Source organism: Phalacrocorax carbo, chromosome 32 (genome assembly GCF_963921805.1).
Source record: "Phalacrocorax carbo chromosome 32, bPhaCar2.1, whole genome shotgun sequence".
NCBI lineage: Eukaryota > Metazoa > Chordata > Aves > Suliformes > Phalacrocoracidae > Phalacrocorax > Phalacrocorax carbo.
In genome coordinates, this window is record NC_087544.1 from 574,821 (window position 1) to 587,978 (window position 13,158).

The following is a 13,158-nucleotide window of genomic DNA, read 5'->3' on the forward strand; positions in this document are numbered from 1 at the left end:
GTGCAGCTGCCCGCCAGGGCGAGCCCACCCTGGGGCGCGTGTGCGCGCGAGCGTGCGTCAGCGCACGCCCCCAGCCCGTGTGTGCGTGCGTGTGCGCTCACACGCGTGTGCAAGCTGCGCCTGGGGCTGCCCCTCTACCTCCCGGGGCCCCGGTGCTCCCGCTGTCCCCGCTTCCCCGCACGCCCGCGTGCACGGCTCCTCGCACGCCCTCGCACGCCCGCGCAGACCCTTGCACGCCCTTGCACGCCCGCGCACGCCCCCGCGCGCGCTGAGCCCCACTAACAGCCATTTTTCTGTCTGAGCTTGGTCCTGTCTGAGGACCCCGAAACTCGTTACTAATCCAACCCCTCCCCCCCCCCCCGCGGTGTCACCCCTCGGTGTCACCCCCGGCCCCTCCCCCACCCTGTCCCTTTGTCCCCATCGCCACCCCATCGCCACCGTCACCCCATCCTCATCGTCACCCCGTCCCCCAAGACCACCCCCTCCCCATCATCACCCCTCCCCCAGGGCCACCCCATCCCCGCAGCCACCCTGGGGGGCTCCGTGGGGGGGTCGTGGCGGGGGGGGGGGTCCCCGGACGCCTGGGTCCCCCGGGGGGAGGTTGGGGGGGGTCGGTGCTTGGAGGGGGGGGGTCAGGAGAGGGCCCGGGCTCTGCCCCGCCCCCCCCTCCCCCAGGTGGCGGCACTGAGGGGTCCCGGCGCCCCTCGTTAGCAGCTGCCGCTAATGAGCCCCGGGGGTGGGGAGGGGGCTCCCGGCCGCCTGGGTCCCCTTTTGGGGGTGCTCCCGGCCGCCTGGGTCACCCCCGGGGGTGGGGAGGGGGCTCCCGGCCGCCTGGGTCCCCTTTTGGGGGTGCTCCCGGCCGCCTGGGTCCCCCCCGGGGGTGGGGAGGGGGCTCCCGGCCGCCTGGGTCCCCTTTTGGGGGTGCTCCCGGCCGCCTGGGTCCCCCCCGGAGGTGGGGAGGGGGCTCCCGGCCGCCTGAGTCCCCTTTTGGGGGTGCTCCCGGCCGCCTGGGTCCCCCCCGGGGGTGGGGAGGGGGCTCCCGGCCGCCTGGGTCCCCCACTCAGAGAGGAGGCAGGTAGGTGGGGTGCAGGGGGAGGGTCCCCGGGGGGGTGGGGGGCCCAGACGCCTGGGTCCCCTGGGGGAGACAGGAGCTGGGCGGGGGGGGTCCCCAGCCCCTCCCCCTGCATCCAGCCGGGGTCTCATATCTGCGGCCAGGGGCACCCTTGGGACCCCTCCCCCGCCGAGATCCCCAGTGTCCCGCCCCCCCCGTGGGTGCCTCCGCCCCCCAGGCACCCCCCCATTGCCCTCCCCTACTGCTGCTGCCCCCCCGTGCCCCCGTTACTGCCCCAGTGCCCCCCCTTGCTGCAGGCACCCCCTGGGGTGAGCCCCAGTCCCCATCGCCCCCCATCACCCCCCATCGCCCCCCATTGTCCCCCCTCACTCCTATTGGCCCCCCTTGCCCCCATTGCCCGCCCCGTCACCCCTTTTGTCCCCCATTGTCCCCCATAACCCCATTGCCCCCCATTGTCCCCCGTCACTCCCCCGTTGCCCCCCATCAGCCCCCCCATTGCCCCCCATTGTCCCCCATCACTCCTATTGCCCCCCATCAGCCCCCCATTGCCCCTCATTGTCCCCCCATAACCCATCATCTCCCATTGCCCCCCATCGTCCCCCATTGCCCCCCATCACCCCCCATCGCTCCCCCATCACCGTCCCATCGCTCCCCCATCACCATCCCATTGCCCCCATCACCGTCCCATTGCCCCCCATCACCCCCCATTGTCCCCCCATCATCCCCCATTGCCCCCCATAACCCCATCACTCCCCCATCACTCCCCCATCACCCCCCCATTGTCCCCCCATAACCCCATTGCCCCCCATAACCCCATCACTCCCCCATCACCCCTCCATTGCCCCCCATCACCCCCCATTGTCCCCCCATAACACCCCATCACTCCCCCATCACCCCCCCATCGCCCCCCATCACCCCCCATTGTCCCCCCATAACCCCATTGCCCCCCATAACCCCATCACTCCCCCATCACCCCCCCATTGCCCCCCATCACCCCCCATTGTCCCCCCATAACCCCATTGCCCCCCATAACCCCATCACTCCCCCATCACCCCCCCATTGCCCCCATCACCCCCCATTGTCCCCCCATAACCCCATTGCCCCCATAACCCCATCACTCCCCCATCACCCCCCCATTGCCCCCCATCACCCCCCATTGTCCCCCCATAACCCCATTGCCCCCCATAACCCCATCACTCCCCCATCATTCCCCCATTGCCCCCCATCACTCCCCATTGTCCCCCCGTAACCCCATCGACCCCCATCACCCCCCCATTGCCCCCCATCACTCCCCCGTCACCCCCCATTGCCCCCCGTCACCCCCCATCGCCCCCGTCACCCCCCGCCTCCCGGGTGCCACCCCCAGTCCCCAGCCCCCCCCCCCGTTTTGGGGTGCCCCCCCCCCAGACACAGAAATGGCTGCGGCGGGCGGGCGGGGGCCCCCGCTGAGGCCTGGCGCGCTCGTGCCGCAGGTGACGATCTCCGTGGACGGGATCCTGACCACGACGGGGTACACGCAGGAGGACTACACCATGCTGGGCTCCGACGACTTCTTCTACGTGGGGGGGTCCCCCAACACCGCCGACCTGCCCGGCTCCCCCGTCAGCAACAACTTCATGGGCTGCCTCAAGGACGTGAGCGCGGGGGGGGCCGGGGGGGGCCGGGGGGGTGTCGGGGGGCGGGGGGGGCCTGGGGGGGTGTCTGGGGGCATGGGGTGCGTGGGGAAAGGGGGTGCAGAAGGACATGGGGAGAGGGGGTGCAGGGGGAGGCGGGGACACGGGGTGAGGGGGTGCGTGGGGACGGGGTGCAGGGGGACGTGGGGTGCAGGGGGACGCGGGGTGAGGGGGTGCATGGGGCTTGGGGGTGCAGGGGGACAGGGGGTGCAGGGGGACACGGGGCTCGGGGGTGCAGGGGGACACAGGGTGTAGGGGGACACGGGGACCTGGGGCTCGGGGGTGCAGGGGGGCACAAGGTGCTGGGGGACACAGGGGCCTGGGGAGAGGGGGTGCAAGGGGACACGGGGACATGGGGCAGGGGGCACCGGGGGACATGGGACTCGGGGGTGCAGGGGGACACGGGGACATGGGGCGAGGGGGTGCAAGGGGACACGGGGACATGGGGCAGGGGGCACCGGGGGACATGGGACTCGGGGGTGCAGGGGGACACGGGGTGCAGGGGGACACGGGGACACGGGGCTAGGGGGCACCGGGGGACACAGGGACGTGGGGCAAGGGGGCACTGGGGGACACGGGGACATGGGGCTGTGGGGCACCGGGGGACACGGGGACATGGGGCAGGGGGCATCGGGGGACACGGGGCTGGGGGGCATCGGGGGACATGGGGACCTGGGGCAGGGGGCACCGAGGGACACGGGGCTGGGGGGCATCGGGGGTGCAGGGGGACACGGGGCTGTGGGGCACCGGGGGACACGGGGACCTGGGGCAGGGGGCACCGGGGGACACGGGGCTGGGGGGCATCGGGGGTGCAGGGGGACACGGGACTTGGGGGTGCAGGGGGACACGGGGACCTGGGGCAGGGGGGCACCGGGGGAGACGGGGCTGGGGGGCACCGGGGGACACGGGGACCTGGGGGCACTGGGGGACACAGGGCTTGGGGGTGCAGGGGGGCATGGGGACCTGGGGCAAGAGGGGCACCGGGGGACACGGGGCTGGGGGCACTGGGGGACACAGGGCTTGGGGGTGCAGGGGGGCATGGGGACCTGGGGCAAGGGGGGCACCGGGGGACACGGGGCTGGGGGCACTGGGGGACACAGGGCTTGGGGGTGCAGGGGGGCATGGGGACCTGGGGCAAGGGGGGCACCGGGGGACACGGGGCTGGGGGCACTGGGGGACATGGGGCTTGGGGGTGCAGGGGGGCATGGGGACCTGGGGCAAGGGGGGCACCGGGGGACACGGGGCTGGGGGCACTGGGGGACACGGGGCTGGGGGGCGCTGGGGGACACAGGGCTTGGGGGTGCAGGGGGGCATGGGGACCTGGGGCAAGGGGGCACTGGGGGACACAGGGCTCGGGGGTGCAGGGGGACACGGGGTGCAGGGGGACACGAGGCTGGGGGGTGCCGGGGGACACGGGGACCTGGGGCAGGGGGCACCGGGGGACACGGGGCTGGGGGGTGCCGGGGGACATGGGGGCACAGGGCTTGGGGGTGCAGGGGGACACGGGGACCTGGGGCAAGGGGGCACCGGGGGACACGGGGACCTGGGGCAAGGGGGGAACCGGGGGACACGGGGCTGGGGGCACTGGGGGACACAGGGCTTGGGGGTGCAGGGGGACACGGGGACCTGGGGCAAGGGGGCAGGGGCTCGGGGGCGCCCCGGGTCAGGCGTGCGTGCCCCCCATCCCCCCCCCCCCAAAGGTGGTCTACAAGAACAACGACTTCAAGCTGGAGCTGTCGCGCCTGGCGCAGGAGGGCGACGGGCGGGTGACGCTGCACGGGGGGCTCCTCTTCGGCTGCGAGGCCGTGGCCGCGCTGGAGCCCGTCACCCTCGGGACGCCGCAGGCCTTCGTGGCGCTGCCGGCCTGGCACGCGGCGCGCGCCGGCTCCGTCTCCTTCGACTTCCGAACCACCGAGGCCAACGGGCTGCTGCTCTTCGCCCAGGGGCGGCCGCGGGGGCCCGGCCGCCCCCGCCCCGACTACTTCGCGCTGGAGCTGCTGGACGGGCACCTCTACCTGCTGCTGGACATGGGCTCGGGCGGCATCAAGGTGCGCGCCAGCGCCCGCAAGGTCACCGACGGCGAGTGGTGCCACGTCGACGTGCAGCGCGACGGCAGGAGAGGTGCGGGCAGGGGGCGCGACCCCGGCCCCCGTGTCCCTGCGGTGCCCCCGGCCGCCCGCAGCGTCCCCACCGTGTCCCCCCGTGTCCCTGCGGTGCCCCCGGCCGCCCGCAGCGTCCCCACCGTGTCCCCCCGTGTCCCTGCGGTGCCCCCGGCCGCCCGCAGCGTCCCCCACCGTGTCCCCCCGTGTCCCTGCGGCGCCCCCGGCCGCCCGCAGCGTCCCCACCGTGTCCCCCCGTGTCCCTGCGGCGCCCCCGGCCGCCCGCAGCGTCCCCCCATGTCCCCATGGTGCCACCTGTGCCGTGCCCCCATGTCCCCCCGTGTCCCCATGGTGCCGCAGCACCCCCGTACCCCAACACCCCCCCGTGTCCCCCCAGGCTCGGTGTCGGTGAACAGCCGCAGCACCCCCGTACCCCCATGTCCCCCCGTGTCCCCATGTCCCCCCGTGTCCCCATGGTGCCGCAGCACCCCCGTACCCCAACGCCCCCCCGTGTCCCCCCAGGCTCGGTGTCGGTGAACAGCCGCAGCACCCCCGTACCCCCATGTCCCCCCGTGTCCCCATGTCCCCCCGTGTCCCCATGGTGCCGCAGCACCCCCGTACCCCAACGCCCCCCCGTGTCCCCCCAGGCTCGGTGTCGGTGAACAGCCGCAGCACCCCCGTACCCCCATGTCCCCCCGTGTCCCCATGGCGCCGCAGCACCCCCGTACCCCCATGTCCCCCCGTACCCCCATGGTGCCACAGCACCCCCGTACCCCAACACCCCCCGTGTCCCCCCAGGCTCGGTGTCGGTGAACAGCCGCAGCACCCCCGTACCCCCATGTCCCCCCGTGACCCCATGGCGCTGCAGCACCCCCGTACCCCAACGCCCCCCCGTGTCCCCCCAGGCTCGGTGTCGGTGAACAGCCGCAGCACCCCCGTACCCCCATGTCCCCCCGTGTCCCCATGTACCCCCGTGTCCCCATGGCGCCGCAGCACCCCCGTACCCCAACGCCCCCCCGTGTCCCCCCAGGCTCGGTGTCGGTGAACAGCCGCAGCACCCCCGTACCCCCATGTCCCCCCGTGTCCCCATGTCCCCCCGTGTCCCCATGGTGCCGCAGCACCCCCGTACCCCAACGCCCCCCCGTGTCCCCCCAGGCTCGGTGTCGGTGAACAGCCGCAGCACCCCCGTACCCCCATGTCCCCCCGTGTCCCCATGTCCCCCCGTGTCCCCATGGTGCCGCAGCACCCCCGTACCCCAACGCCCCCCCGTGTCCCCCCAGGCTCGGTGTCGGTGAACAGCCGCAGCACCCCCGTACCCCCATGTCCCCCCGTGTCCCCATGGCGCCGCAGCACCCCCGTACCCCCATGTCCCCCCGTACCCCCATGGTGCCGCAGCACCCCCGTACCCCAACACCCCCCGTGTCCCCCCAGGCTCGGTGTCGGTGAACAGCCGCAGCACCCCCGTACCCCCATGTCCCCCCGTGACCCCATGGCGCTGCAGCACCCCCGTACCCCAACGCCCCCCCGTGTCCCCCCAGGCTCGGTGTCGGTGAACAGCCGCAGCACCCCCGTTCCCCCCTGTCCCCCCGTGTCCCCATGTCCCCCCGTGTCCCCATGGCGCTGCAGCACCCCCGTACCCCAACGCCCCCCCATGTCCCCCCAGGCTCGGTGTCGGTGAACAGCCGCAGCACCCCCGTACCCCCATGTCCCCCCGTGTCCCCATGTCCCCCCGTTTCCCCATGGTGCTGCAGCACCCCCGTACCCCAACGCCCCCCCGTGTCCCCCCAGGCTCGGTGTCGGTGAACAGCCGCAGCACCCCCGTACCCCCATGTCCCCCCGTGTCCCCATGTCCCCCCGTGTCCCCATGGTGCCGCAGCACCCCCGTACCCCAACGCCCCCCCGTGTCCCCCCAGGCTCGGTGTCGGTGAACAGCCGCAGCACCCCCGTACCCCCATGTCCCCCCGTGTCCCCATGTCCCCCCGTGTCCCCATGGTGCCGCAGCACCCCCGTACCCCAACGCCCCCCCCGTGTCCCCCCAGGCTCGGTGTCGGTGAACAGCCGCAGCACCCCCGTACCCCCATGTCCCCCCGTGTCCCCATGGCGCCGCAGCACCCCCGTACCCCCATGTCCCCCCGTGTCCCCATGGCGCCGCAGCACCCCCGTACCCCCATGTCCCCCCGTCCCCCCATGGTGCTGCAGCACCCCCGTACCCCAACGCCCCCCCGTGTCCCCCCAGGCTCGGTGTCGGTGAACAGCCGCAGCACCCCGTTCCTGGCGAGCGGCGAGAGCGAGGTGCTGGACCTGGACTCGGAGCTTTACCTGGGGGGTCTCCCCGAGGGGCGGCCGGGCCCCCCGCTGCCCCCCGAGCTCTGGACGGCCTTTCTGCGCTACGGCTACGTGGGCTGCGTCCGCGACCTCTTCGTCAACGGGCGCAGCCAGGACGTGCGGCGGCTGGCGGAGGAGCAGGCGGCCCCGGGGGTCACCCCGTTCTGCGCCCGCGAGCCCCCCCGGCACTGCGCCAGCGGGCCCTGCCGCAACGGGGGGCTCTGCCGCGAGGGCTGGAACCGCTTCATCTGCGACTGCCTCGGCACCGGCTACCTGGGACCCCGCTGCGAGACCGGTGGGTGGCAGCCCCCCTCCCCCGGACCCCCGGGCGTGGACCCCCGGGCGTTCCCCCCCCAGGCCCCTGGGCGTTCCCCCCACAGACCCCCGGGCATCCCCCCCCAGGCCCCCGGGTGTTCCCTCCCCAGGCCCCCAGGGAACCCCCCCCAGGCCCCCAGGTGTTCCCCCCCCAGACCCCCGGGTGATCCCCCCAGGCGTTTCTCCCCCTGGGTGTTCCCCCCCCCCCAACACCCCCAGGTGTTCCACCCGAGACCCCTGGGCGTCCCCCCCTGGGTGTTTCCCCCCATGGACCCCTGAGACCCCACAGGAGTGGCCCTGGGGAAGGGGGGTACCCCAATGGGGGTGGGGGTGCCTGGATGCCCGGGGGTCTGCAGTGGGGGTGGGGGGTCCCCCGGATGCCTGGGGCTCCCCTGGGGCTGGGGGTACCCAGATGCCCGGGGGTCTGCAGTGGTGGTGGGGGGTCCCCTGGATGCCCGGGGTGCCCTGGGGGTGGGGGGTGCCCAGATGCCCGGGGGTCTGCAGTGGTGGTGGGGGGTCCCCTGGATGCCCGGGGTGCCCTGGGGGTGGGGGGTGCCCAGATGCCCGGGGGTCTGCAGTGGTGGTGGGGGGTCCCCTGGATGCCTGGGGCTCCCCTGGGGGTGGGGGGTGCCCAGATGCCCAGGGGTCTGCAGTGGTGGTGGGGGGTCCCCTGGAAGCCTGGGGCTCCCCCGGATGCCCGGGGGCCTGCAGTGGTGGGGAGGACCCCCTAAGCGCCTGGGAGACCCCTGGGGGTGCCCGGGTGCCCGGCGGTGGCGGTGCCACGGGGTCCCCCGAGCGCCTGGGCCCCCTGGGGGGGGCGGGGGCGCCCCCAGGCCGGGCGGGCGGTGACGGGGGTCCCCCCGCAGAGGCGGCCGTGCTGAGCTACGACGGCAGCATGTACCTGAAGGTCGCGGTGCCGGGGGCGGCGCAGACGGAGGCGGAGGACGTGGCCCTGCGCTTCATGTCCCCCCGCGCCTACGGGCTCGTCCTGGCCACCACCTCCCGCCAGTCGGCCGACACCCTGCGCCTCGAGCTCGACGGGGGGCGCATGAAGCTCACCGTCAACCTGGGTGAGCCCCCCGACACCCCGCAACGGCCCCGAGTCACCCCCGCCTCCCCGCGACGCTCCCCGACGCGCTGCCCGGGTCCGTTCTCGTGACACCCCCCCCCCCAAAAAAAAAAAGTCCCTGAAGTGATGCTTGAGACGACGCCCGGGACCCCAAAGTGGTACCCGGGACCCCAAAGTGGTGCCCAGGACCCCAAACTATCCCCAAAGTGATGCTCGAGTCAGTGCCCGGGACCCCAAAGTGGTACCCGGGACCCCAAACTGTCCCCAAAGTGATGCCCAGGTCAGTGCCCGGGACCCCAAAGTGGTACCCGGGACCCCAAAGTGGTGCCCGGGACCCCAAACTGTCCCCAAAGTGATGCCCAGGTCAGTGCCCGGGACCCCAAAGTGGTACCCGGGACCCCAAAGTGGTGCCCGGGACCCCAAACTGTCCCCAAAGTGATGCCCAGGTCAGTGCCCGGGACCCCAAAGTGGTACCCGGGACCCCAAAGTGGTGCCCAGGACCCCAAACTGTCCCCAAAGTGATGCTCGAGTCGGTGCCCGGGACCCCAAAGTGGTGCCTGGGACCCCAAAGTGGTGCCCAGGACCCCAAACTGTCCCCAAAGTGATGCTCGAGTCGGTGCCCGGGACCCCAAAGTGGTGCCTGGGACCCCAAAGTGGTGCCCAGGACCCCAAACTGTCCCCAAAGTGATGCTCGAGTCGGTGCCCGGGACCCCAAAGTGGTACCTGGGACCCCAAACTATCCCCAAAGTGATGCTCAAGTCAGTGCCCGGGACCCCAAAGTGGTACCTGGGACCCCAAACTATCCCCAAAGTGATGCTCGAGTCGGTGCCCGGGACCCCAAAGTGGTGCCCGGGACCCCAAAATTGTTCCCAAGACCCCAAACTATCCCCAAAGTGATGCTCGAGTCAGTGCCCGGGACCCCAAAGTGGTGCCTGGGACCCCAAACCGGGCCAGGTCCCCCAACGCCCCCGAGCCCCACAGCGCCGCTGGGCGCCCCCCCCCCTCCCAGGCCCCTGGGACCCCAAAACGGCACCTCTGGGGGGGCGTCACCAGAGCCGACTCAGGCACCCGCGCCCCCGTCGGGTCCCATCCCGCCCCCCGCCCCGGGTTTGGAGCCTTCGTGACCCCCCCGCGGCCCCTTGGGGCATGGCACCGGGACCCCCAGAGGGGTTGGGGATCCCCCCAAAGCCGGGGATCCCCCCTGCAGCCCCATACATCGTGGGCCGACCCCCCATGGGGCTGCAGGTCCTCGGCGGGGGCCGGGACCCCCCCATGGTATTGGAGACACCCCGCCAGGGGGTTGGGGGTCCCCCCTGCGGCCCCGCAGCACCGGGGACCCCCCCCCCGTGGGGCTACAGCCCCTCCGCAGCGTTGGGGACCCCCCCATGGGCTCGGGGTGTCCCCCCCCCACCCCGGGTCCCGGTGCGTTTGCCCCCCCCGCCCCGCAGCGGTTGACGAGGGGGGGCCCAGCCCTGGGGCGCCCGAACCCCCCCGGATCCCCCCGGATCCCCCGCGCCCCCCCCCGGGCTGGGCCCTGCGAGGTGGCCGGGATCCCCCCGCGAGGTGCCTCCACCCCCCCGAGCCCCCCGGCAGGGCCCAGTGCCCTCCCAGTGCCCTCCCAGTCCCGGTCCCCCTCCCAGTCCCCTCCCAGTCCTGGTCCCCCTCCCAGCCCCCTCCCAGTCCCCTCCCAGTCCTGGTCCCCCTCCCAGTGTCCTCCCAGTGCCCTCCCAGTCCTGGTCCCCCTCCCAGCCCCCTCCCAGTCCCCTCCCAGTCCTGGTCCCCCTCCCAGTCCCCTCCCGGTCCCCTCCCGGTCCCCTCCCGGTCCCATCCCAGTCCCCTCCCGGTCCCCTCCCAGTCCCCTCCCAGTCCCGGTCCCCCTCCTATTCCCCTCCCAGTCCCCTCCCAGTTCCCTCCCAGTCCTGGTCCCCCTCCCAGTCCCCTCCCAGTCCCCTCCCAGTTCCCTCCCAGTCCTGGTCCCCCTCCCAGTCCCCTCTCAGTCCCCTCCCAGTGCCCTCCCAGTCCCCTCCCAGTCCTGGTCCCCTTCCCAGTCCCCTCCCAGTCCCCTCCTGGTCCCCTCCCAGCCCCGTCCCGCCCCGTCCCCCGGCACCTCGCGCCCCCCCCCGGCCGCCCCCCTCGTCCCCGGGGCGGTGACACCGGCTGCGGCTCCGAAGGGCCTGATCCTGTCTCTTCTCTCCCCAGACTGCGTGCGCGTGGGCTGCCACCCCAGTAAGTGTGCGCCCCCCGACGCCTGGGTCCCCTATAGGGTGTGACACCCCCCGCCCCCCGACGCCTGGGTCCCCTATAGGGTGTGACACCCGCCCCCCGACGCCTGGGTCCCCTATAGGGTGTGACACCCCCCGCCCCCCGACGCCTGGGTCCCCTATAGGGTGTGACACCCCCTCCCCCCCGACGCCTGGGTCCCCTATAGGGTGTGACACCCCCTCCCCCCCGATGCCTGGGTCCCCTATAGGGTGTGACACCCGCCCCCCGACGCCTGAGTCCCCTATAGGGTGTGACACCCCCTCCCCCCGACGCCTGGGTCCCCTATAGGGTGTGACACCCGCCCCCCGACGCCTGGGTCCCCTATAGGGTGTGACACCCCCCCCCGACGCCTGGGTCCCCTATAGGGTGTGACACCCGCCCCCTGACGCCTGGGTCCCCTATAGGGTGTGACACCCGCCCCACGACACCTGGGTCCCCTATAGGGTGTGACACCCCCTCCCCCCGACGCCTGGGTCCCCTATAGGGTGTGACACCCCCCTCCCCCCGACGCCTGGGTCCCCTATAGGGTGTGACACCCGCCCCCCCGACACCTGGGCCCCCTATAGGGTGTGACACCCCCTCCCCCCGACGCCTGGGTCCCCTATAGGGTGTGACAGCCCCTCCCCACGACACCTGGGTCCCCTATAGGGTGTGACACCCGCCCCCCGACACCTGGGCCCCCTATAGGGTGTGACACCCCCTCCCCCCGACGCCTGGGTCCCCTATAGGGTGTGACAGCCCCTCCCCCCGACACCTGGGTCCCCTATAGGGTGTGACACCCCCTCCCCCTGACGCCTGGGTCCCCTATAGGGTGTGACACCCCCGCCCCCCGACGCCTGGGTCCCCTATAGGGTGTGACACCCGCCCCCCGACGCCTGAGTCCCCTATAGGGTGTGACACCCCCGACCCCCGACGCCTGGGTCCCCTATAGGGTGTGACACCCGCCCCCCGACGCCTGAGTCCCCTATAGGGTGTGACACCCCCTCCCCCCGACGCCTGGGTCCCCTATAGGGTGTGACACCCGCCCCCCGACGCCTGGGTCCCCTATAGGGTGTGACACCCCCTCCCCCCCGACGCCTGGGTCCCCTATAGGGGCACACGCGTGTGTCAGGGGCGTGACACGGGGGCGGGGCAGGGCCCCGGCCGGCGGCTGATGTCACACACGCGTGTGCAATGGGCCGGGGGGGGGCACAAACGCACACGCGTGTGCAAGGCCCAGCGTTTCACGCCCACCCACGTGCGCAGGGGCTGTGCTGGGGGGGGGGGGTCGGGGTGTCACGAGGACACACGTGTGCGGGGGGGGGCGGCGGGGGGGGGACACGCGCACACGCGTGTGGGACGCGCGTGCCCAGAGCCGGCGTGTGACAACCCGTGGACGAAAGTGAGCGGGGGGTCCCCGTGCGAGGGGTCCTCGTGCAAGGGGTCACACGCGGGTGGCCCCATCCCCCCCCAGGGGGGACCCAGGTGTCCGAGCTGTGCCCCCCCCCCGCGGGGCCCAGGCGTCGGGGGCTCCGACCCGAGGGGAGGGGTCCGGGGTGGGGAGCGGGGGCACGTGTGTGCTCGCACACGCGCGTGCCCGCGTGCTGCAGCCGTGCGCCGGCTCGCCCGTGCACACGCGCCGTGAGGCCGCCCGCGCCCCCCCCCACGCCCCCCCCCCCACCCCCAGCCGTGCGTAGGCACACGCGTGTGCGCGCACGGCGGCTGGGCACGGGCACACGCGTGTGCGCGCACGGCGGCTGGGCACGGGCACACGCGTGTGCGCGCGCTCCGTGTCCCTGCGCCGACGGACGCCCACACGTGCCTCGGCCGGGCGCGCTCGTGCACGCGGCGGCTGCGCATGGACACGCGTGTGCGCGCGCACGTGCACACGCGCCCCCCCTCACCCCCCCCCCCCCCACCGCGTGCACCCCCCTTTTCCCCTCCCCGTGACCCCCGGCCGGCGGGGGGTGGGGCGCGCGCGTGTGCACGCGGGTGTGCGGGTGTGTGTGTGCGCGGGTGTTTGGGGGTGTGCGAGCGTGTGGGGGGTGTGTGTGCGCGTGTGCAGGCGTGTAGGGGCGTGTGAGCGTGCAGGGCGTGTGTGTGCACGCGTGTGTGTGTGCGTGTGTGCGCGTGCAGGCGTTTAGGGGTCTGCGAGCCTGCGGGTGTGCGCGTGTGTGTGTGTGCATGTGTGTGTGCGGGTGTGTGTGCGGGTGCGTGGGGCATGTGTACGTGCGTGTGCACACGTGTAGGGGTGTGCGCGTGTTCGTGTGTGCGGGTGTCTGTGAGTGTGCGCGCGTGTGAGCACGTGTGTGTGTGTGCGTGAGTGTGCGTGTGTGTGCGTCTGCGGGTGTGTGCGTGTGTGCA

General features: G+C 73.7%; 1 protein-coding gene across 1 annotated transcript in view; it reads left to right on the plus strand.

Annotated features, from left to right (window-relative positions):
• LOC135310295 (neurexin-2-like) overlaps window positions 1–13,158 on the plus strand; it is a 70,165-nt gene that overhangs the window by 18,696 nt on the left and 38,311 nt on the right. The window contains 5 exon segments of the mRNA XM_064437527.1: window positions 2,545–2,706; window positions 4,446–4,866; window positions 7,081–7,464; window positions 8,351–8,554; window positions 10,753–10,779. Coding sequence (XP_064293597.1) covers window positions 2,545–2,706; window positions 4,446–4,866; window positions 7,081–7,464; window positions 8,351–8,554; window positions 10,753–10,779 — 1,198 coding nt within the window.